The sequence below is a fragment of the Ceratotherium simum genome, chromosome 40 (assembly GCF_057802395.1).
Source record: "Ceratotherium simum simum isolate JZ-2026a chromosome 40, ASM5780239v1, whole genome shotgun sequence".
Classification (NCBI taxonomy): Eukaryota; Metazoa; Chordata; class Mammalia; order Perissodactyla; family Rhinocerotidae; genus Ceratotherium; species Ceratotherium simum.
Window position 1 is genome coordinate 3358484 of NC_141939.1, and position 25751 is coordinate 3384234.

Consider the following 25751-nt stretch of genomic DNA (forward strand, 5'->3'; position numbering starts at 1 on the left):
CTCGTAAAGAAATGTCGTTCAGCCTAGCCAAGTTGACATATTTTAAAGCCATCACAGTTCACCCCATGTCAACTTGGCACCCATATACACATCCTTAAACCATGCTTAATCTCCAAATAAAAAAGTCATGTTCTGCCTAACATGATACAACTGTACCGTGGAAAACCAAAAACACCCTAACCTTTTCCCCAAAAGAAGACACAAAGATATTTTTGTCGTTTGGTGATGTTTATTCTTCCTCTAGCTGATTCATACTCCCCTTTTATATCCTGTAATTTAAATATTGAAATATAAAGTTAACTATCATCAATATATTTTTGTTAAGGGGATGAGAGAGGGGAAGTAAGCAAAAATATTTTGTTAATATTTATGCAAACATATCAAAATGAGGAAGAAATAGTTATAACTATCATGATCTCATTTCTGAAGCTGGTCACATGGTCAAAGCTGGTATTTTTAACTACCTTCTTCTACTACCCATGATATATTCCCTTTGCCTTCAGCAAGCACCTCAACTGGACACAGTTCCTTACTGGTGGGTTGACCCAAACCTTCATTCTTGAAGGGTCTGGATCATTAGAAGTCCTGCTTGAATTGGGTTGTTGTCATTTTCCATCGACTTTAATCATAGGACTTGGGAGTACTAAGTGCCGTCCTAGGGATCTCTTGCATTTCATACATACTCCTCCTTATATTCATTGTGTGATAGCAACCCAATTTCCCCTTGATATTCTGGACCAATGACCCTAGACTGTAACCCTTTCTTTTTTGTTTCAGTGGCATGAGGAGTCAAAGGTGGCCAGCGGGTAGTATCAACTCCACTTGAATGGAGTCATTGTTGTGTCACCTGGTAGAAGCATTCCTCCCTCTGGAACTAAGATCTAGACAAGCAAAGCCTAAAGTCACAGGAGTGGGAAGCAAAAATTTTGCCACTAGATCACTAGGGATAATAGTGAGAGGAGCCACTCCCATTTCCAGCCTTTAATAACTGGACCCATAAGTCCTAGCTATGGGAGAAACAGCACCATATGTTGGATGCTGATTTAGAGCATATACCACATCCTGAAGGACATTTTCCCAGCTCACAAGATGTTGCCATCTATTTAGCACCGTAACCAAGTCTTCAAAAAGCCATTCCACCAATATCTCAAGCCAACTGCTTCAGGATGATTGGGACCATGGTAAGACTAGTTAATTTCATGAACAGGGACCTATTGCCACACTTCATTTGCTTTGGAGTGAGTTCCTCAGCAGAAGCAATGCTGTGTGGAATACCATGATGGTGAATAAGGCATTCTGTAAGTCCATGGATGGTTGTTTTGGCAAAAGCATTGTGGGCAATGAAGGCAAAGCCATATCCAGGGTAAGTCTCTATTCCAGTAAGAAGGTGTTGTCCCTTCCATAATAGAACTAGTCCAATGTAATCTATCTGCAACCAGGTAGCTGATTGATCTCCCAGGGAGTGGTGCCATATTGGGGACTCAGTGTTGGTCTCTGCTATTGGAATATTGGGCACTCAGCAGTGGCTATAGCCAGATTGTCCCTAGTGAGTGTAAGTCCATGTTGTTGAGCCCATGCATAACCTCCATCCCTGATGCTTTGTTCATGAGACCATTTGGCTGGGGAAGGAGGCTGACTGACATCCACAGGATGGTTATTCTATCCACTTCATTAAAGTCCTCCTCTGTGGAGGTCACTGTTTGGTAAGTATTCATATGGGACACAATTATCTTCACATTCTGTGCCAAATTAGAGAAGTCTGTCTGCACACCTCCTCCCCAGACCTCCTTGTCAGACCTCCTTGAATTTTCTAATCATGTTCCTTTCAAGTATCTGACCATCCAGCCAAGCCATTAGCCACAGCCCATGAAAAACTATAGACCTGTACATCTGATCAGGCAAAATGAACAACCGGGTGCACTACTCAAAGTTCTACCCACTGAGAGGATTTCCCTTCACCACTGGCCTTCAGAGCCATCCCAAAGTGGGGCTCTAGTCCTGTGTTGTCCACTCTAAGGTGATACTTGCATACCATGCAGAACCCAAGAGTTTTCTTCAGGCAACTAGTCATAGGGAACTTCCCATGAAGCCGTGGGTGTGGGTTGAGAGAGAGAAGATAACGTAGCAGGAGTACAGGCCATGGTCGTGAGGGAATCACACAATTACTTGTGCCTTCAGGACCTGCTTTAGCCCAGTTCCATATATACCACTTCCGTTTAATGGTGGAGTGCTACTGTGCACCCTTTATGGCTTAGTGGGTCAGACAACAGCCTATTCATGATGGACAGCTCAGGTCACATAGGAACTTGCTGAGCCATGGTCAAGCATTCAAGGTTTGCTTAGTTTGTTATTTGTTTCTAATTTTTTATTTTGAAATAATTACAGATTTATAGGAAGTTGCAAAAATAGTACAGAAAGGTCCCATGCACCCTTCACCCAGTTTTTCCCAATGGTAACATCTTATATCACCCAACATCAAAACCAGGGAATTGACATTGGTATGATCCACGGAGTTTATTTAGATTTTGGCAGTTTTACATGCATTCATTTGTGTGTGTGTGTGTGTATGTAGTTCTAAACAATTTTATCACGTGTAGATTTCTGTAACCATCACAATCAAGATATAGAACTGTATTATCACCACAAAGATCCCTTGTACTTTCCCTTTATAGTCACATTCATCTGTCTTCTCTCTCTTCCCTCACCATCCCTAACCCTTGACAACCACTAATATGTTCTCCATCTCTATAATTTTGTCAATTTGGGGATGTTATATAAATGGAATCATACAGTATGTGACCTTTGGAGAGTGGCTTTTTTCACTCAACATAATACCCTTGATGTCCTTACAAGTTACTGCATGCATCAATGGTTTCTTCCTCTTTGCTTAACCATTCACCCATTGTAGATATTTAGTTTGTCTCCAATTTGGGGGTATTTCAAACAAAACTGCTATGAACACTCATGTACATTTTTTGACATTTAAATTTTTTTAATTGTGATAAAATGTACATAACATAAAATTTACCATCCTAACCATTTTTAAGTGTACAGTTCAGAGGCATTGAGTTCATTCACGTTGTTGTACAACCATCACCACCATCCATCTCCAGAACTCTTTTCATCTTGCATAATTGAGACTCTATACCTATTAAACAATAACTCCCCATTCCTTTCTCTCCCCAGTGCCTGGCAACCACCATTCTACTTTCTGTCTCTATGAATATGACTAGTCTAGATACCTCATATAAGTGTAATCATACAGTATTTGTCCTTTTGTGACTGGCTTATTTCACTTAGCATAATATCCTGAAGGTTCATCCATGTGTAGCATGTGTCAGAATTTTCTTCCTTCTTAAAGGCTGAATAACATTCCATTGTACATATATATTATATTTTGTTTATTCATCTGCCAATGGACAGTTGGGTTGCTTCCACCTTTTGGTTATTGTGAATAATGCTGCTATGAACATGGGGGTACAAATGTCTTTTTGAGTCCCTGCCTTCAATATTTTGGGGTATATACCCGTTAAGTACATGTTTTTGTGTAGGTATAAGCTTTCATTTCTCTGGGATGAATGCCAATCAGTGAGATTGCTAGATTGTGTAGTAAGTGTATGTTTAGTTTTTTAAGAAACTGCCAAACTCTTTTCCAAAGTGGCCATACCATTTTATATTCCCACCAGCAATGTGTGAGAGATCTAGTTCCTCTGCATCCTCACTAGCATTTAGTATTGTCACTAAAAAAATTTTTATTTATCTGTTCTAATAGTTGTATAGTGATATCTCATCATGGTTTTAATTTACATTTCCTTAAAAGCTAATGATGTTGACTTCTTTTCATGTGCCTCTTTGCCATCTATGTGTCCTCTTTGGTGAAATGATTGCTCACTCTCTATTGGGACTGTTTGGTTTCTTTTATGGTTCAGTTTGGAGAGTTCTTTATATATTCTAGATGTAAGTACATTTTCAAATAGGTGTTTTGCAAATATTTTCTCCCAATCTGTAGCTTGTCTTTTCCTTCTTTTAACGGGGTCTTTCACCAAGCAAAAGTTTTTAATTTTGATGGCATCCAATTTATCAGTTTTTTTCTTTTATGGATCATGTATAGAAATATTATTCATTTTTGTATATTGATCTGATTGTATCCAGAAACTTTGCTAAACTCATTTATTCTAACTGGTTTTTAGTGTATTTCTTAGTATTTTCTATATATAAGATTATGTCATCTGTGAATAGAGAGAGTTTTACACTTTCAGCCAGCTAACTAATATCTTATGGTATTCTGTTATGCTCTCCCTCTCACATTACTGTTCACTACTGCAGCATCCTGAATCCTGCCACAGTTCTGCTCTTAACAGAAGGAGAACCTCACGATTGTCTTACCTTAGTTAGGGAACTTTCCATACCTTGCTCAGATTTATTAGAGACTCCAATTAAGAGCTCTGAACAATTATTTTTTGTTGATGGATCATATCTCAAAAATGAAACTGGAGGTTTTCAAGCAGGATATGCTATCACTAATTTAAGTTCTCTTTAGAATATAGTCCTCTACCTGAGGTAAAATCAGCCCAGATGGCAGAACTTATTGCACTTAATGTACATGGTTTGTCAACTAGACAAAGACCAGAAAATAAGCACAGATACAGATAGCAGACATGCTTGAGATCAGTACATGACTGTGAGATGCTTTGGAAACAAAGAAGTTTTCCTAACATCTGCTAGAATCCCCATCAAAAATGGACTACAAGCTAAAGCACTTATGGATTCACTCCTACTTCCTAGAGAGGTGGCTATAATAAGGGCTGAGGCTCATGCGAAAGAGAGACTATGGAATTGAAAGGAAACGCTGTAGCAGATCATTATGCCAAACAACCAGCCTTAACCAAGGTGAGGTTCCTAACTAAACCTCAAAGAATAAATCTCTGGAGGAATTTAAAGACGCCATTATAAAATATCAGTGTTCAGCCCCTGATTCTGAAAAAGAAGAATGTTAAAAATTGTACCCTTCACTCGGATCATCTTGAGTGCTCCCAAGATGGCCGCTTGGTGGTGCCAGATGACTTCAAATGGATATTAGCTAAGTTTCCCATGAAATTTCCCATCATGGTACAGACAAATTGGTTACTATCTTAGATTAACATTGGCAAATAAACTTTAAAAAGACAAATTTTTAACAGGTTATTTTCAGGTTATCTGTCACCTGTCAACATAAGCCTGGAAAAACCGTAAAGGTGGGACATGGCCAGAAACCAAAGCCTCAAGGGTCCTTGGACACCTCTGGATGGATTTTATCCAGCTTCCACCCCCATAAGATTTGAATATGTTTATATGTGTCTATCTTCAGGATGTGTTGAAGCATTTCATTGCTGAAAACCTATAGTCTTTACAGTCACTAAAAGTTGCTTGATTTTGTGTTTCTAACCTGGGGCATCCCATTTTTTATATCAAGTGATCAAGGCATAGACTTTACAGGAACCATTATAACAGAACTCCATAGGGCATTACTCTGTACTCACAAACTATGTTGCCCTTACCATCCATAACATTCCAGAAAGGTTGAAAGAACCAATGGCATCTTTAACTTAAAATGAGCAAAACTTTCAGAAACTTTTAGCTCCCTAGCTAAAGGTACTCCCAGAAGCCCTTATGGCCATATTATTCACTCCCTTGGGAATACATCAGTTATCCCCCTAAGAACTGATAACTGGAAGGCCCAATTTATTTAAAGATTTCACTTCGCATACTAGACTCTACCCTGCTGCATGCAGACACGGCAAAATATTGCAAGGAATTCATGTACCTATACCCCGTCCTTTCATCAACAGGTTAAGGACACCTTCCCACAGCCGCTTCCTAAACAGCCTCTTTATAATCTTCAACCATGAGATTTTTGTCTACTGGAAGAGACATCAGAGAAAAAATGCTCTTGAACCTCATTGTATGGGACCTTATCACATACTGTTAGCAAACATAGCAGTGAAACTCCAAGGAGTCAATTCTTCAGTACATATTTCACAACTAAAGAAGAAACTCAGAATTGACATAATTGGAAGCCAACTCCAATAGAAGACTTCAAACTGAAGATTCTCCAAGATACTCAAGAAGCAGCTGATCTTCAGAAGTATACAGCTGACCAAAGACCTTTAGAATAAATAAATGACCTCAGATAGTGGATAGCTTCTGCCCAAGATGTCAGCCCAAGACCTGTGTCAAAGTCCTGTTTTGTTTTTTGTCTGCTTGCTTATAGTTCTTCTTCTCATTTCCATAGATCCCTGTTGTCATCCACCCATAATAGCCCCTTTTCTCTTTTCTTTCCTCTTTATTATAATTGTTAGGTCAGAACATACTCATTCTAACGGCATTCTTAGATTATCCCAAACAGTAGCCACTTCTCTCAATCTTACCAACTGCTGGATATGCCATTCATTGCCAGACCACCATGATAAATATATGTGAACAATTCTGATCTCATCAAATGAGACTATACGGGGGGGGCAGCCCTGTAGCTTAGTGGTTAAGTGCACGCGTTCCACTACTGGCGGCCTGGGTTTGGATCCCAGGTGCACACTGACACACCGCTTCTCCGGCCATGCTGAGGCAGCGTCCCACATACAGCAACTAGAAGGATGTGCAACTATGACATACAACTATCTACTGGGGCTTTGGGGAGAAAAAGGGGAAAAAAGGAGGAGGATTGGCAATAGATGTTAGTTCAGGGCTGGTCTTCCTTAGCAAAAAGAGGAGGATTGGCATAGATGTTAGCTCAGGGCTGATCTTCCTCACAACAAAAAAATGAGACTATATGGAATTATAGCCAATGGTTTTTCCACTTGCACCTACAGGGACAAATGACCTTAAACAAATCAACCTGTGACTTTACTAGTGTCCCTCTCTCCCATATAAAGAGCCAATTACTACAATCTATTGATCAGACCCCAGGTAATTCTGAATTTGAATTCAACGACCTTCATAGGGTAATGCGTCAGTTACTTATCACCTAGAGGAAGCTAGTAGGGATCCAAGCATGTAACACAGCTAATGTGAGGCTTTGTTTCCAATCTCATGTCATGAACAACTCCTTTTTTCCTGGATCTTTATGTGCCCCTACTGGATTCTACTTCCTTTGCAGCCAGGTCAACTGGTCTTGTTTTCCTTAGACTAAAACCTCACGCAGTTTGGGAAGAGTATTCCAAGATTTGTCTGTATGCAGAAATCCTAACTCTATAAGTCACCAATGCTGGAAATTCCAACTCAGGTGGGAGCTGCAAAATGAGGCCACCCTTGATTATTCAGGCACTTTACCTTGGAGAATTGCTGACTTTTTGTTTATGTGAACAATCAGAGCAGTATTTCCAAGGATGGTAAATAAAAATACTATAAGACGCCTATCACTAACTCTGGCAGAAGTTATTAATGACACCACCTCTTCACTAGATCTGCCTCAACTCTTTGGCACAAGCAGTTTATGGGCAATTGCATTGCTCTAAACTTCTTATTGACTAATCACGGTGGTGTCTGTGCCATTGCTATTGCTTCTTGCTGTACTTGGATCAATGAAACAGGCATGGTAGAACAGGCTACATCACCTTAATGAAACCACTTGGCTCAATGCTTCTGCACAACTGCTCTCTCATCAGATGAGTGCCTTGATGATACAACAAGAAGATCAAAAAGATCTCATGATACAGTTTACCATGGAGACAACTGAACAATCTCCACGTGGTGAAGATCTGGATCTCTAGTGTCTCTGAGTTGGTCAACCTCTCTCAAGAAAGAGAATGACCAAAAGGGGGAACTGAGGAACTAAATGTATCAATGGAAAATGGATACACCATGTATGAGAATAGGACTCTGACCCACACCTTTGCAGCAACCAGCCTGGAACCCAAACCACAGCCTCTCTGGCAGTCAGCTCAGAACAGACAGAACTTGATCAATGACTGCTAGTTCCCCTATTTTTTGCCCCCACTTCCAACTTGGGACCAACAATAAAAAGCTAAATATGCTCCCCAAACTAATCACATAAGATGTCCTGCTCCTAGTGATACCAGCTCAATACAAGGTTGACATAAGGGAAGCCACATTGTAGGAAAGAGACCATATTGTAACTCTGAATGATCTCTGATTAACTAACCCAGCTGGATATGCACTCTCCAGGAGGTATACAAGCTCTGTGGATTATATGTCCCCTCCCAGCTGCAATAAGACGATAACTTTGTTCTTTTGAGTTCCCTAGGAATGTGACGACCCCCAGAGATTCTATGCTGATATCCATGACGACTGAAAGATCTGGTGTGGCCACTCCCAGTCTGTAACACCAGAGGTTCAACATTCCTAACCCCCTCCCCTGTAACCTACTGGCCTATATAACTGCTTCAAGGTTCTGTGCTCTGCTTAAGATGATTCATTTGGACATTAGTCCCCCCATCTTCCACCTTGCTAGCAAACTGTAATAAAACTCTTTCTTTCCTACCACCTTGCCTCTCAACTGTTGGCTTGTCTTTGCAGTGAGTAGAAGACCTCCTTTTGGTAGTAACACTAGTTACCCTACCTCCAGCTTTCCCATGCCAACAACCTCCAATCAGCCAGCTGGATGGAAGGGTGGCCTAGGGACCCCCAAATTTGTGGCTGGTGTTTGAAGTGAGAGTAGTCTTGTGGGGGTAGTGTATCCTTAACCTGCAAAGTTTGGCCTAATTCTGGGTAATTGGTACAAGAAGTCATTGTAGTGCTACAAAATAGTAATGAATTTTTATGTACACACACACCAGCCCACCCCCAAAAGATGGAACGCTAATCTATATTTGAACTTGAAAAATAATTACAGGAAGCAACATTATATTTTTCTAAGAAAAGATTTAATTGGTAGTTTTCTAGAAAGGTTTTCATCTAGTACAAAAGTGTGCAGTTGCAAGCACTGAGAAAACCTGAGCAATACAAGTCGTTTTTCAAATTAATACACATTTAGTAAGCACCTACTGCATGCTCATTTCTGAGAGGAAGTATGAGAAATGACCTGAAGCAGCGAATGTGGTTCAGGAGACAAGAAAGTAGCAAGATGATAAACAATCAATGATTTAAATAGACCAAGACAGTGATAAAAACTATCCCAAGTGCAGATCTTTCATTTTTAAAAACATGCAAACAAATGCTTTTACAATTGCAAATGAGTAAGATATGACTTCATCTCAGTGTTCAAGAGAATTCTTCCCCGAGGAAGGGGCATTTTGAACAGGGTTCTGGCTGATTATTAGGCTTTAGATAAGTGGAGAGGGCATTCCAGGCTGGTGAAACAGCTCAGGCAAACGTCTACAGGCTGGGAAGTGTGGAGGCATGTCTGAGGCATGGCAAGCGAGCTAGTCTGTCTGAAATAGAGGTTCTTGTCATGAGCAGCAGGAGGTTAGGGCAGACTGAAGGAGGCATTAAATGCCAAACCGAGGAGTGAGGACTTATCCTGAAGGCAGTACAGAGGCTTTCAGAGGGGGGCAATGGGTGCACACTGATAAGAATGGTTAACGTGGCAGAGATACACAAGAGCAAGGGACAGATTTTAGGCCAAGAATAGCTACAAGTTGTTGCAGGCATCCAGGTATATAACATGACTTGGGTGGGGGTTAGAGACGGGCACTGGGAAAAAAGAAGGTGTGAGAGAGCAAACTAAGCTATTACTAATGTAAAATATTTGCTATTTCTGCTCCTGCAAACCTTGGCTCTCTGGGAAGAAACTCCTAGAGGATTTTTAGGCTTCTAGCCTGGCATCCTGATCTCAGCTGTCCAGATGCCTCCTGTACATCGTACCTGCCTGCTCCCCTCTGCCTTGGACAACTTCTTGGACCCCTAGATCCTGCCTGTCTACACAGACCCACTTGGAACTGGTTCCCTGAATTCTGGGCTCAGCTACCATATCTGGTCTTTAGATGCTTGAAAGACTGTCCGCCGTACAAGCTAATTCTTTTTAGTTAAGACTTCTCTGGTCTATGCCAGCTCCTGATCTTGGCTTCTTCACATAAGTTGCAGAAGCAACACATGAACTTGAGACTCAGTACGCTTAGGAGTAACTATTAGAGAAAATAAAAAGTAATACCAAAAACACACAGATGGCTTGAAGTAACAGATGAGATAGGAAAATTCGTTTAGCAATTGTTGGTATATCCGTATATTTGATTTTTTAAAAAAAACAATTTATTGAGGTATATTTACATACCATAAAAATCATCCTACTTTATATGCACAATTCAATGACTTTTAGTAAATTTACCAAATTGTTCAACCATCACCATAATCGTATTTCAAGGACATTTCCACCACCCCAGTAAGATTCCCTGGAACATGTGCAGTCACTCCCAGTTCCAGGAACCACTAATGTACTTTGTCTCTGAAGATTTGCCATTTCTGGACATTTCATATAAATGGAACTATACAACATGCTGTCCCTGGCATCTGGCTACTCTCACTTAGAATAATGTTTTTGAGATTTTGATTTTGTTTTATAATACCCATATTTTAGTGACTTTGATGTTTAGAAAAAATTTTCATTTTATTTCAAAAACTCCAAATCTAGTAGCATAAAGATCTGATAAAAATTGCTTCTTGCTCAAAGTTTAAAATACCACTCTGTTGCCTCTTAGAGAAAGGTAACATGTATTGCAGAGAAACAAGGGCACAGAGGTTTTGTGCAGGGAAGGTCTTCAGTATCTCAATCGCCAAACTACAGCTGCGACCAGAAGGAAAGAGGCCCAGCTTGGTTAGGTATGCAGGCCAGGGCACGGCAAGTGCTGAAGATCAGTTTCCTTAGTTCTAAAATATGGTTGGGCTAGGTCACTCGTGGCTCTCCACCTTCCGCAGCCTCCATTGTCCTCACCTGTACAATAACACCCCTGCTGCCATGAGTAACAGGATGGGGAGGCAGAACACAAGTGCAGTGACAAAAGCAGTCCCCACCTGGTCGAAAATCACCAGACTGGGTGACTTCTTGGCTTCCTTTCAGCTCTAGTTTTATGAACCTCCAGTGTGAAGGAAATTTCCTGGCATTCATTAAGCTCCCAGGGCTTCTCATATGAGTGAAGCCTTAATGTATGCTGAGGCCTGAACTATACTAGTGGGTTTTCCCAGTTCACTAAATTCAGAGTCACCCTACTACAAATTCTCTGATGTGCCAAAAGGGTGAACATCCATCAAAGGGTTTCCCACATGCATTACATTTCCTGGGTTTCTAACTAGTAGGGTGAGTTTGGTGATATTTATACAGGGAAGAGGTTTGGCTGAAGGCTCTCCTTCATTCACCATATCCATAGTTTTTCTCAAGAATGAATTCTCTGATGCTTAATAAGGATGTGCTCTGACTGAAAGCCTTCCCACATTTACTGCTTTCATAGGGCTTCTCTTTACTGTGTGTTCTTGATGCTTAGTAAGGAAAGTATCATTGACAGCTTTTACCACACTTGCAGAGTTTCTCTCCAATGTGAGTTATCTGATTTTTTTTTTTTTTTTTTTAGGAACAATATGTGACTGAACTCATTATGCTGATCAGGCTTCTCTCCAGTATAAACTCTCTGATGTTGAATGATGTGTGTCCTCTGACTAAACCCTTTCCAAATTCATTACATTCACATGGTTTCTCACTAGTATAAATCCTCTGGTGTTTGATAAGGGAGGAGGAGAGACCAAAAGCCCACCTTCTCTCTTGAGACTAACACAGCTTTTCTTTAGTAAGTCCTGTCTGATGTTGAACAAGATGTGTCCTCCAGCCAAAAGTCTTCCCACATTCATTACACTTGCAGGACTTCTCTCTAGTATATATTCTCTCAGGTTTAGTGGTGTGTGTGCTCTAGCCTTCTTACATTTGCTGAATTCATAGGGGTTTTTTTCCAGCATGACTTTTCTGATGTTTAATAAGGGATGCAGTATGAGCAAAAGCTCTCCCACATTCATTACATTTGTAGGGTTTCTCTCCAGTATGAAATCTGTAATGTTGAGTGAGAGATGAACTCTGGCTGAAGGCTCTCCCACATTTATTACATTTGTAGGGTTTCTCGCCAGTATGAAATCTGTAATGTACGATGAGAGATGAACTCTGGCTGAAGGTTCTCCCACATTCCCTGCATTCATAGGGCTTTTCTCCAGTGTGAGTTCTCTGATGTTTAATAAGGGATGAAGTATGACCAAAGGCTCTCCCACATTCATTACATTTGTAGGGTTTCTCTCCAGTATGAAATCTATAATGTAGAACAAGAGATGAACTCTGGCTGAAGGCTCTCCCACATTCGCTGCATTCATAAGGCTTTTCTCCAGTGTGAGTTCTCTGATGTTTAATAAGGGATGAAATATGGCCAAAGGCTCTCCCACATTCACTGCATTCATAGGGCTTTTCTCCAGTGTGACATCTCTGATGCCGCCTAAGTTCTGACTGGAAGTGGAAGGACTTCCCACATTCATTACATTTACAAGATTTCTTCCCTGGATTGGTTCTCTGAGAGTTATTTCTCCCTGAAGTCTGTCTGAATTCTGTATCACATTTATAAGATCCTTCTCCTGTGGGAACTCCTTGTTGGTTAACAAGGACTGATCTTAAGCCTAAACTTCTCCCAAATTCACTCCATTCATGATCCCTCCTAAGGGTAGTAAATTTGTGAATGAGTGATGTTCCTTTCAGATGTTGCTCCTGGTTTTTTGGATGCATCTCTAATTGGTCATCACAACCACAGGTTGCTTTTAGTTTGGAAGACCAGAGTTCATCTCTAATGTGGTTTTCCACTGGTGGTATCTGGAATAATTCTTCTTTGGAAATTCCCTGACTTAGCATTGATTCTTTGGCTTTAGGCCTTCTCTCCCAGTCTAGGGGGGGAAAAAAAAAAAGACATTCTAGTATTACCTATTCTGTGTGCCAAGAGGAAATAAAGTCTTACAATAGATGTAAGATAATTAGCCTTTAAAATAATATCGAAAAGAGATGTACAGTTTCTTCCAAGAATGGTGTATGTCTGAAGGTTTCAGAGGTGTCAAAAATAAGAGACGAGCAGGTGACTGGAGATTAGGAAAACCTGAAAGAAGAGTGTTCGGATTACAGTACACAAGGTAAGTCCAAAGTCTGTAAAGATGAGAGGAGGGTAGGGAGATGCCCTCCACAAAGTCTTCCCTCAATACCTCAGTCCACACCACACATTATTATGTATTATGTACATATACATATAACATGTATTTTATTACCATATATATTTATGACAGGCAGAATAATTCTCCCCCAAACATGTCCATGCCCTAATTGTAAGAACCTATAAATATGCTACCTTACATGGCAGAAGGGACTTTGCAGATGTGATTAAGAGCACAGACCTTGAGATGGGGGGCCTAGCTTGGATTATTCAGGTGCACCCAATCTAATCACAGGAGTCCTTAAAATCAGAGAACATTTCCTGGCTGAGCCAGGGAGATGTGGTGTAAGAACGACTCCATCCACCATTTCTGGCTTTGCAGGTGGAGGAAGGGCACCATGAGCCAAGGAATCTAGAAGGTGGGACCACCCCTCAGCTTACAGCCAGCAAGAAAACGAGGACCTCAGTTTTACAGCTACAAGGAATTGGTCCTCCAACCACTCAAAGGAAACAGTTTCTCCCCTAGACACTCCAGAAAGGAATGCAGCCCTGCTGACACCTTGGCTGTAACCGTGTAAGACCTATGCCAGACTTCTGACCTATAAACTGTGAGATAATAAACTTGTGTTGCTTAAAGCCACTAATTCTGTGACAATTTGTTTCAGCAACAATAGAAAGCTAATACAATAACAATGACCCTTCTGAAGAGGGAAATGACTGGCAACACCTAACCAGTGCTCCCAGAGGCCAGATTCTGAGTCAAAAGGTCTTATGTGGCTCCTGGGCATCTGAATATTTAACAAGCTCCCCAAGAGATTCTGAAACACAGCAGACAGATATTGATCATGAGACTAGATCCAGATGTCAGACCCTTGCTCTCATTCTGGAAGGAAAAAAGATCAAGAAAGTACTAATACAGCGGAAATCAGCATCTTCCCACTCTGTCCTCTATCCTAGATTCCTATATGGAGGCGCAACCTGTGATCTCAGGATTTGAGCACTGCTTTCCTAAGCTTTAGCTCTGACCCAAGGCTGGGCCTTATTATGTTGATGCTGCTTTGGTTTCACTCACCTGAGTGATCACCTGTTGAGATTTCTCTCTCCAATATACATGGCTCTTCTCCTTCTTCCAACTGGCAGATCATGTATGGTTTGGACACTGGAAACCCTGATGGTAGAGAAAGAAAAGGATCACGGCCATTGGTCTTCAGGGTGGAGAAATACTGTAGGTGGATAGCCTCCAAAGAATAGGCATTGTGAAACATCAAGAGTAGAGTCATGAGACTTCTTATTCCAATTTCATATGGAGCAGGACTTTTCCTAGGTATCAGGAGTGGAAATACTGTATCCTCACTCCCCAGAGAATGTAAATGTCTGATTCCAGAACTCCAGGGCAAAACTCAGACAACAGGCCCTGATGCCCCTAGCTTTTAAACACCAAGAATATAAAGATGGCCTAATGGGAAGGCTTTGGGCTTTGGAGGAGCTGAGCTCACCCAGGGAGGCCAGGTTCTTGAAGTTCTCCAGCATCACCTCTCGGTACAGCTCCTTCTGAGCAGTGTCCAGCTGCCCCCACTCGGACCAGGTAAATTCCACAGCCACATCCTCAAATGTCATCAGGTCCTGAAACACAGAAGACACACTTGCACCCTCGGGGAGCACACTCATGGCAAGGAGCACACTCATGACCCTGGGGAGAGGAGTGGATGGGTGTCTAAGTAGAACCTCAGGATGTGCAAGAAGGGACTCCAAGAGTTCTAGCTATCTCAATGCCCAGTTCTGGGTCTTATCATCTCAAAACTACTTCAAGCTGTTCCAGGGATTGTATCATCCTTACTACTTGGTATCCCACCCAGTGCCCACTATGTCAACATCAAGCTGCTCAGAAATATAATCAAGGTCTCAGGAGAATCAGGCCTACAGAGACATTCCGCTTAGCTGGGGGAGATAAATGCAATCATTTCCTCGGTTTTCAAGAGGTTTTACTCTCAATTTAGTTGCATTTAAGTAGACTCAATTAGAAGTAACAGACTAATATGCTTTGCATTCTCAAATCCACTAGTATCAACTGTCTTCTAGTTAAGTATTTTTGAAGCTTCTAACTTATGATTTCAATGACAATTTTTATTAAGGCTGAATCAAATAATTTGGGGTTTATAATAATTTATCCCCATACCTGCCTGCCAGCACACAGTTCAATGAAAGTATATCAAGTGGCCTTCTAATATTGAATCAATCAGTCTTTTGTGAGTTTGATTAGCACCTCTCCCCCAAAGCCTAATCATTTTTCAATTACCTAATGTGCAAAGTTGAGACTAAGACCCTGGATCCCAGGTGCCCACAAGGCACAACTATTCTGTGGGTCCCAGCCAGAACTATCCTGTCACCCTCTATAACTGCAATTAGAACACCTCCTATTTGACTTGTACAGTAATCCACATACTATCAACTAAAAAGCAGGTAAGTGAAGGTAGTATAAACTCCTGTTACTCTTCCCCCAAAATGTTTAAAAATCAAATCCCATTAGGCACTACTGATTCCAAAGAATAAGTCAAAGTAACAATGTTACATTAACATAAAAGTCAGTCTACAATAATCAAATGTGGAAAACTCACTACTATAGTAATCGCTTGCGATAGATTATATTATTTGTTGAAAACATTCACTGGCCATCCCTGATCTCCCTGCCCCACTGACGCAGGTGTAGCCAAATATCTGCTTTCACAAATGGAATGTGAAGGAAGTGACATGAGCTACATATGAGCAAAAGCTTTCAGAGCCAGTGAGGGTTCTGCAATTGCTTCTTTTCCCTCTGCTTTGAGAACAGCAGATCCAGAGTAAAGGAGATGTGAGGCAAAGTCACACCTTGCGTGTAATGGGGGCAAGAAATAGACCTTTGTTGGTGTGAGTCTCTGAGGGTTTGCTGTCAGTATCACAGCATAACTAGCCTAAAGTGACTCATTAAAAAAACTGGTACTAAGTGGGGTTCTGCCACCACAAAAAGCCTAAAATATGTGATGTTGGCTTTAGGGCCAGGCAGTGAGGAAACTTATTGGCAAGATGGCAACCCTTGTAATTTGGGGGTGAACTCTTTGGTAAAACTGTTGCCTGCAATAACTTGAAAGATGAACAATGTAAGCATGAGCTTGTGAGGTTATGAGAAGAGGCTGGAAACATAACATCAGTAGTGTGAGCTGGCTGTTGACAAAGTATTACAAGAAAAAAAAAAAATGAGCTCAAGAGTTTGCTGGTTTACAAAATAAAAATGGAAGGCAAAAGAGTGTCTAGAAATTCCAGGACTTGCAGGGTTGGAGATTTAACCAATTCTCATTTCCAACTGGTCAAACACAATATAAATAAGGCTTTTGCATGACAAAGAATGATTAAAATTCAGCCTACTGGCAAGGACCAAATGATGGGTGTGGTTGCCAAACTTTTTGTTTAAGCCTCTGAATAATTACAGATGGCTCCCAGTAAATCCTTTCAGTAGGACTAAATTGCTCAGAGTGACTAAATGTATGGCTTTCCCAAGGAAACCCCAAAAGCTCCACAATGAAATCTAAAGAGAAGGGCATATCCAAAAAGAACTGTGTGTAAAGCTGTCGACACACAGAGCTGATGGAAGCAAATAGACCAAAAGCTGATTAAGTTTTTGAGAATTACACTGAATGTTCATGACTTGAAACAGTCCTTGGACTATCAACCTACTCAGGTAGGATGAAAAAGCTGCTTAGCCCTCAAAAGAGCTTATTCTCCAATATCATCTTCATATCTGATCAAGGAAGACACTACAAAAAGAAGGAACTTCCGGAGGGCAAGGAGAACACTGGACTGGGGAGCTCCACCCAGGGAGCAGAACCAGGGCATAAACAAAAGACTTCCCACTCCCAAGGTCAGTAGTCCTCACTGAGTCTGCCCAGTGGAATTCATCACTGTCATGGACCCGGGACTGCTGGGCTCCTCCCAGGCTCCTTTCTGAATAGGGGTGTTTATTGTGGTTATCCTGTCCCCATTCCTCCATTACATGTAGGATATATGGATTCAAGCAACTTGTCCTTTCAGTCCATAGGTCTCCAGATCCAGAGGAGAAACATCCAGACCTGATGTCCAGACTATCACACCATCCAGGACTTTGATCCTGCTGCTGACTGGATGGGACTTTTGGGTTATCTCTCTTGGGGAGAGATTTTGTGTGCAAGAAGAGAAGTGAAATATCTGTGAGTAAGAAAACAAGACAGTGGTGGACTAATCATTTGTTCAAAATATTCATTGCCCCTCTCTTTGGGCCCCTCACCACGGGAGGCTTACACTTCCCACCTCACTAACATTAGGCTTGGCCACATGACCGTCTTCAGCCAATGGGTTGTGAGCAGAAGCAACACATGCCACTTCTAAGCAGAAGCTTGAAGAGCAACCTCCTGGTTCTAACATTGCCCTTTCCCCCTGCCACAAGAAGAGTATATCCCAGAGCGGGGTTGATCCTTCAGCCTGAATCCCAGAGCAAAGAGGATGTGGAGCCGAGTCACAGTCACAGCAGCCGTTTATGACTTGTAACATAAAGGAGAAATACACCTTTGTTACTGTGAGCCATTGAGATCTGGGGGCTGTTGTTACCACAGCATAGCTAGACTGAGCTCTCTGATATAGCTCTGAATGGTGTACAGCAAGGCCCTTAATGTAAAGGTACACTGAAGCTCTAATTATTACTCTACTAATTGAGAGAATGCCTTATTGGTGGGGGTTTCCCCTGTTGGCTAGAAAATTAAATATAAATGTCTATCATTAAGCTAGAATCCCACTAAACTACCATCTTGGATGCAAGGGAATCATGCAGGCTGGCATTCATGGCCCTCCACTTGGTTCTCCCTCCACATTCAGCTTACTACAGCCAAACTTGAGTCCACCTCTGAAGTCAGTCGCCATCATCCCCATCATCCCTATCACCACTGAAGCTGGCAAGGCCTAAGCAATTCCACGTGCCAGAGACTACAACAACTACACGAGGTAACTGTATCATGGAGTGGTCAAGATTTGGGAGCCAGACAACTTGGATTTGAAACTGGGTTCCCTTCCTTATTAGCTAGATAACCACAAACAAATGACTTTCTCTCTCTGTGCCTTGGTTTCCTCGGTTTCTCTCTCTGTGCCTCAGATGCCATTCTCCAAAACAGGAATGTTTTAAAGGTGAAATTAGCATAAACTGTTTAGAATAGTTCTTGATATATATTCGGTTCTCGGTAAGTAATAGCTATTATTATTTCCATCATATTCATTAACATGATTACCCTCCTCATTTTACAGTTGGCAAAACCAATGCACGGAGTTTAGGTGATTCATCCAAGGTCACACAGCCAGTAAGTAGTGAAGTTAAGTCTGTCCCCTCACTAATCCAGGAAGGTAACACTTGACAGGGACCCGGCCTCAAAGGGCCTCCTCGCCTGTCCAAACCCTCAGAACCTCCTTGTCCTCTCTTCTCCACGAGCCTCCCCCAACCTCTCCAGCATAGGCTGAGTCTCCTTTTCCCAAACTCTGATGAAAAGGCCTATCTGTGCCACTCCATCTGCCATCAAACCATGCACATCCTTACTGTGATTGGGGCTGCATGCTGGGTGCCAGAATCCACTCCTCTCTCTGCTGTGACACTCCTTCAGGGCCAGGGTGCTCTCACATTACTTGGTACTCACCACAGAGCCCGTTACAGAAATAAAGCAAAGGATCTGAGTGAGCAGAGAGGAGAGGGCCCTGGGCAAGGGGCAGAGAGGCCAGCATCCATCCTGACGGGCTCAGCCTACTGCAGAGCAGGAATTGGGGTCAGTTCCCTTTCGCGAACAAAGAGGCTGCAGAGAAAAGGAGGCAAAGATATCCATAGTTCAGGCATTTGAGGAAAAATTAAGAGAACCCCAACTCACCTGGGGCCTGGCTTTCAGGCATAAACTGGCTGTTCCCTTTTCTCCTGGGTATCTCTCTGGAGGAAGAGCAGGGTCCTGAGAAGGGAGAACTAGGAAGGTAAAAGGAGCCATAAGGAAAGCTAACCCTTATGGGACTTACAGCTCTCAGACTCCTCAAGCTGGAGATCCCTACACAGTCAGCACGTCACCTCCACAGTTCTGGGGACAGAGGTAGGCCGAAGGGAGCTGAGGGGCAGCCTCTAGCCTGCCCATATCAGAGAGAAGTGCCCTTGTACACAACTGCGTGAGGCCCCCACCTGTCCATAGCCCACAGCAGGCTGTAGGCAGCCGAAGTGTGACCACAGTCTGGCCACTCCACTGGAGAGTCATCTACTGGGCCTCCAATATGCAGGTCCTCTACTAGGCCTTCTGAAAATATAAACATGGAGAAGACCTTCAAAGAACTTTAAATGTAGCCTGTGGGTATAAGACATGTTAACAATACAAAACAAGGCCCAGAGCAAGGCCACAGAGAGATATCAGACTTTAAGGGGAAGAAGTTACACCTCTCCCCTTATCCTTGGGAACACAGCTCAGAGGCCAGCTCTTCCTGAGAAGCTGCCCTCGGTGTTCCCAAGCACCATTAGGTCTCTGCAGCATGTTTGGAGAGTCCCTCTATTATGGGGCTTTGTATCATATTATTTTTAAAGGCTTAAAACAAAAACACTAACCCCAACCATGCCCGAGAAGTGGTTATGGCTTACAACAGCAGCAGCATGGAGTGGGCAGGCAGCATAGTACAGTACAGGTCAGCATTTCTCAAACTTGAATGTGCATATGGATTCCTGAGGATCTTGTTGAACAGACTCTGGTTCAGTGGATGTGGGGTAGGGCCAGAGAGTCTGCAATCCTAAAGAGCTTCCAAGTGATGCCTGTGCTGCTGGTCTACAGACCACGAGGAATAAGGGAAAAAAGGGGATGGGAGTCTCAGAGATTTGGCCCAGCTCTGCCATCCGCCAGTTTTGTGACCTTGACCATGTGCACTGAAGAATGAAAAGTCAAATTTAAATGCCCACTTGGTGAAGGGCAGGAGATTCTAAACTTAGAAAGCAATGGCTTAAAACCTCTTGGGGCACCTGGATTGCCCTGTCCCCAGTATTACTGGGGAGGTGGTCACAGGAGATACCCACCGTGTACACTGCTGACTTTGTACACAGCTGAGCTAGAAGAGCTGGAAGAATCTTATTACTTAATGAAGTGATAAAAGATGTGGATTGGCAGGGCTCCAAATGGCTCCACTGCCCTCTGATCTCTGGCCAAGGGCCACTCTCTCACAGGTTTGTTTGCCCTCCCTCTGACACTGCAGGAAGACAGCATCTCCTGCTCTCCCCTCTCTCCTCTGGCCTTTGGGACAAGTCTCCGGTGGCGGTCCCCTCCACTCCCCCCAGCCATGGTCTCTGGCTGCTAGGACTTCATGCTCCTGAGCCTGGAAGGTTAGAAACCGCGACAGGGAAGGAGTTGCAGGCTCTGTCCCTCCAGTGGGATACCCCGGCCTCGTCCTACGGTCCTCCTTTTACTATGCGGTACTAACTCCCCAGGAGGGCTTCTGGCCCCTCTGCACCCTCGAGAGCCAAACCTGATGCTGTGGAGTCCATAGCTGGGGCTAAGGGGCGATGTCCTTTCACTAGGTCCAAATCTCCGTCCTTCGGCGCGGCCCTGCGGTCCTCCTGAGGGTTCAGGGCGCGGGGAGCAGGCTGGGTGACACGCGGCATTCGCACTCCGCGCGACGACGCCCAGCTGACCCGTAGGGCCCAGAGCTGGGCTGTCAAACCCGGACCCCGGCCAGGGCGCGCGGCGCTGCTGCCCTGCGCGGTGCTCTTCTCCCGCTCCCAGGAGCACTCGCAGACCCCGCACACGCCCGGCCTCCGCCCACCGCAGCCCTCGGGACCAGGCTCTGAACCCAGTTCCCACGCAGCCCACCAGGCCCTGCGGCCGCAGCCCACCTGCGACCTCGGTGCCCGGCGCTCCTCCGCCGCCCCCAGACGGAGGGGGCTCCGGGGAGGGCCTCACAGGAACACGGGCCGGCCCTGCGACTCTGCCCCAGCTCCAGGCCGCCACAGCCCCTGCCGGCGGGCAGACGGAGGCGCACTCCCAACTCTGTCACGGGCTCCCGGCGCGCTGCCCAGGGCGGGCCTGCGCACCCCGAGGCCCCGAAGCCACCAAACCACAGCGACCCCTGCGCCCCAGCCCCGGCTCCCGAGACCAGTCCTGAGCCTGCGCAGACGGACCGCCCGGCGGGGCCCAACGAGCGAGTGTGGGGGGCGGGCCCGCGGGGAGGGCGAGCGGCGCCTGCGCACTGGCGGTCGTGGCGAGCTTGGGCGCTGTGCTCCCGCGTCTGCGGGAAACGACGGGGAGCAGCAGCGACCTGGGTCGGGGTTTCACCCTGCTCCCCGTCACCGACTGGGAACTGGAAGCAACTCTCATATTGGGACTGCCTTTTGTAGCTGGGCCCGACAGCGCCGTTTGGAGCTGTTCAACAGAAGCCACTGGAAATGTGTTAAAAAGAGAATCTTTTCCCTTAAATCTGCCAAGTAAGAATTTCCAGGGGGCTCTCCGGGCGTGTGTATTTCTTACAAAGTGCCCGGGAGATACTGGTGGCTCATTGCTGGCTACTCACTGCTATTCTACAGGCTGTCGCGTGCCTCTCCGCCCTTCTCCCACTGTCCCCAGTTTGGAGTGCAGCGGAGAGGGATCTCAAAGAAGGGAGGACTTTGGGCTCCCTCCTGCTTCAGAAACAAGTATCATTTAGGACCTAAAGGAAATGGAGAAACGGTCTGGATATGATTAGAGGGAGGGTTCTCAGGAGGCAGTCCTCAGCCAGAGGGGGCACCAGTGAGGACTTGAAAGGTTGGTTTATAGACCCTATTTAGGGGTTCAAGGACAAATAACCTATTAAGTCAGGGCAAAAAGGCCATTCTCCTTGCTTGCTTTTTCCGTCTGCTTCACTTTTCTGCCGGCACTTACGGTGGCACAGACGGCCAGGATGGTACAGCAAGTGCCCAGCAAGCAAGCCCTCTGCCTCCCAAGCAGGGGGTGCTGCCCCTGGGAGCCATGGCTGACACAGGAGTTTCTGTTCTCTTGTGTGCCCTGGACCAAAAAGGTGAGGAGATGAACAAATGAGAAAAGACTGTCATCTGATTGGTGGCTGACATAACTAGATAGAAGTGGAACTGCTTCAGATGAACTCAAGGCACTGCCTGTCCCTGATACCTTTCCTTTTGGCACTGGCCTGCTACAGTGTCTGAAATTTCCCCCTCTTAAATGCGGTCCTTTGGGACAGACCTTGATCCAGAGGTCCTTGTTACACACATTACCTAGGAGAGTTCATGAGTAGCTTAACAGGTATGTCCCCTCTCCCACTCAGAGTGCCCCGGTGTGCCATCTGATGTCAAACACTGTTAGGGGAGCTCTGGTCCCCAGCCTGATAGGGCTCCCCATTACCCTCAACATTCCCTTTTGCAGCTCCTTTGTAGTCAGACCCTTCTCCCATCCCAACCCCTTGTACAGTCCACTACTGTTCTGTCCCTATGGTTTTCCTTTTACAGAATGTCATATAAACAGGATTATACAGTATGTAACCTTTTGAGAGTTGCTTCTTTCACTCAGCATAAAGCCCTTGAGATCCATCCACATTGTCATGTGTATCAATAGTTCATTCCTTTTTATTCCGAGCCCGGCTGTCCTTTAAGGAAGGTTGTCAGAAGGTGCTATACAACACATCCTATTTACCAGAACACATGACCACACCTAGCTGCAAGGCAATGTAGTCTTTTTTTTTTTTTTTCTGAGGAAGATTTGCCCTGAGCTAACATTTGTTGCCAGTCTTCCTTTATCTTGTATGTGGGCTGCTGCCACAGTATGGCCACTGACGAGTAGTGTAGGTCTGCACCAGGGAACCCAACCCGGGTGGTTGAAGCAGACCATACTGAACTTAACCCATAGGCCACTGGGGCTGGCCCAAGGAAATGTAGTCTTTATTCCTGTGCCCAGCTAAAATTCTATTATCATGGAAAATGAAGAGAAAGGATAATGGGAGACATCAGATTTTAAGAACAATATTGATAAGCTGTAGTTTATCCAGAGGAAGAGCAGATAGCAAGAGCATCTCTCTAACTCAAAGTAGCCTGAAGGAGATGGCTTACTCTAGTTTAAAGAGCTAAAGGAATTTTAAGAATTATAAGAAACAAAAATGTGAATGATTGGCTGGTGCTTTTGTAAGGCAGAACTGAAGCACAGAGATTTCTACAGGTTCTCTGCGTGCTCTGGCAGACAATGCCTCTTTAACTAACGTGGGATGTTAAAGCACCACCATCCACACCCTCTGACTTACCTGGGTAAGAAGTCCCATGGTAAAAACAGGAACCTGTTCACAGTTAGGGCTCAGGCATTATACAGTCATTTAAGGTGGACTTAGAGATGACCCAATGGTAGCCATTTTAAAAAGAAGATATTAAACAAACAAAAACATAGAAGTAAAGAGACCCAATCTGACCTGGAATCAGACCTAGGTATCAGAAGCAGCAATGTTTTTCAGGTAGAGCATAAAATTGTGCCTGAATATTTCTTTTCCATTCCATCCACCTAGCTTCTGATGACACACATGCACCCCAGGAAAGACAGCTGGTAGAAAATAAAGATTACTACTACTAAGTAGCCAAATCCCTTTGCTAGGGGACCAAGCATCCCTAACCCCACAGACTGAGTGGTAAAACTGAAAACACTTATCACTAAGGGCCCATACTATTCTGCTAAGCTAATACCTCTAAAAAAGGCCACATGATATAAAGGAATGACACTTTCTTCTGAGAGAGAGAGATTGAGAGAGCGAGATTGGAGAGATGCAGATCTGGATACAGAGTACCAGGTAGCAGCAGCAACGAGGAGAGATGCTCAGAGAGATAAGGTCAAAGAGTGTCCAAGAAGAGGGGTCTTAGAACCGCAAAAGGTGGCCTGGGAGGAGCAGAGATTGCTGTCAGAAGCAAACTGCAACAGCTTAGGAGACAACACAGGCAAGCAGAACAAGAGCGAGGCACAGCAAAAGTGTCAGTGGAACTGGGCACATTGCAGAGGTCCCACCAGAGTCTCTGATTACAAGTGACCCTTTCTTCTTTCTACACTCCACTCAGCCTTCACCTCTCTCCTAGAGAAACACCCATAAAAAGGGAAGGCTAAAATCCTCCATGGCAGGTTTTTTTGTTTTTTGTTTTTAATGGCCACAGATTCTTTGACATGTCGCCCTTTTAGAGGTGGGCTGTATGGTCCTTGCCCTTGAATCTGGGCACATTTGTGACTGCTTCAACCAATAGTGTAGAGCAGAAGTGACATTATTGATTTTTGAGGCTAGGTCATAAAAGGCCATGCAACTTCTGTCTTGTTCCCTGGAACACTATCTCTTGGAGCTCTGAGCTGCCACGTAAGAAGGCTGATGACCCTGAGAGACCACCATGCTGTGAGGAAGTACAAGCACAAAGAGAGGCTATATGGGGCCGGCCCAGTGGCACTGTGGTTAACTTTGCATGCTCCACTTTGGTGCCCCGGGGTTTGCAGGTTGGGATCCCAGGCGCAGACCTACACACCACTCATCAAGCCATGCTGTGGTAGGCATCTCACATATAAAGTACAGGAAGATGGGCATGGATGTTAGCCCAGGGTCAATCTTCCTCAGCAAAAAGAGGAGGATTGGGAACAGATGCTAACTCAGGGCTAATCTTCCTCACCAAAAAAAAAAAAAAAAAGAGAGAGGTTATATGTGGGGACTCAGTCTCAGCTGAGCCCAGCCACGGGTGCCAATGCAGGTACCAGACACATGAGTGAAGAAGCCATTTGGGTCCTCTTATCTGAGGGTCCAGAAATCATAAAGCAGTGAAGCAGAGACAAGCCATCCTTGCTGTGCCCTGTCCAAATTCCTGACCCACAGAATCTATTAGCATAATAAACTTGTTTTAAGCCACTAAGTTTGGAATGGTTTGTTTCACAGCAGCAGATAGCCAGAACATCCTGCAGTGTGGCAGAGCCCACAGCTGGCAGGCCTAGGAGACATCTGTTTTATTCTAAACAAGATTAATGTCTGTTGTTTCTCGGCTGCTCAGCATCCATATGCCCGTCCTCTTTTGAAAAAATCAGATAAATTCTCTTCATCTTTCCAGCAACATGGCCAATTGGATACCCTGAACAACCCTCCTAATTGAAAAAAAACTGAAAATGCTGAAAAGTTACAAAACATCTTTATAAACACACTGGTGATCAGGCATGAAAGTGAGGAATCTGCAAAGATTAAAAAAAAAAAAAATGAAGTGAGAGCTAGAACCCTGAGAGGTAAATGAGCAGCAAACTTGACTTTTACACCGCTAAACCCTGGAGAACTTAAGCTTCCACTTTGACAGCTACCTGGGGCAGTAAATATAGAGATAAAGCCAGGGCCTGCCCAAGGGTGGGGAATTCTAGAAGGAAACTCATCTAGGACCCTGAGATTTCCGCTCTCAGCATAAGGCTAAACGAATAACAAAAACCACTACACAGCAAGAGCAGCAAAATATAGCTGTCTCAGACGTCATGACTTGAATCAAGTCCCAATCTTCTTGGAAGGTCCAAACCCCTTACTGCAGCACAAAGTCGTCCTCAACCTGGCCCCACGTTACCGGTTATCAGCCCCTAAACCTTATCTGCCAGCCACTCATTTTGCTACTAATTCTTTGCACTTTTATCCTCTAGT

General features: G+C 44.1%; 1 protein-coding gene and 1 long non-coding RNA gene across 15 annotated transcripts; one reads left to right on the top strand and one right to left on the bottom strand.

Moving 5' to 3' along the window:
- Window positions 1–8848: 8848 nt before the first annotated feature.
- ZNF514 (zinc finger protein 514) lies at window positions 8849–21239 on the bottom strand. 14 transcript variants are annotated; one of them, XM_087426131.1, is made up of 7 exons: window positions 20983–21230; window positions 20616–20706; window positions 19297–19408; window positions 19001–19089; window positions 14588–14714; window positions 14164–14259; window positions 8849–12834 (listed from the first exon to the last, which is right to left on the bottom strand). In XM_087426131.1, exons 3-7 carry the CDS (start codon window positions 19367–19369, stop codon window positions 11852–11854), a joined length of 1368 nt encoding a protein of 455 aa, XP_087282257.1. In that variant the 5' UTR covers window positions 19370–19408; window positions 20616–20706; window positions 20983–21230; the 3' UTR covers window positions 8849–11851. The 14 variants fall into 14 exon arrangements, with proteins under 14 accessions (XP_087282257.1, XP_087282255.1, XP_087282256.1 ...); XM_087426129.1 differs by having other exon boundaries at window positions 19297–19924; XM_087426130.1 differs by having other exon boundaries at window positions 19744–20706.
- On the top strand, window positions 16740–17324 carry LOC147912056 (uncharacterized). The gene is made up of 2 exons (XR_015550311.1): window positions 16740–16983; window positions 17154–17324. It is a non-coding gene; the product is annotated as an uncharacterized LOC147912056 (long non-coding RNA).
- Window positions 21240–25751: the final 4512 nt, after the last annotated feature.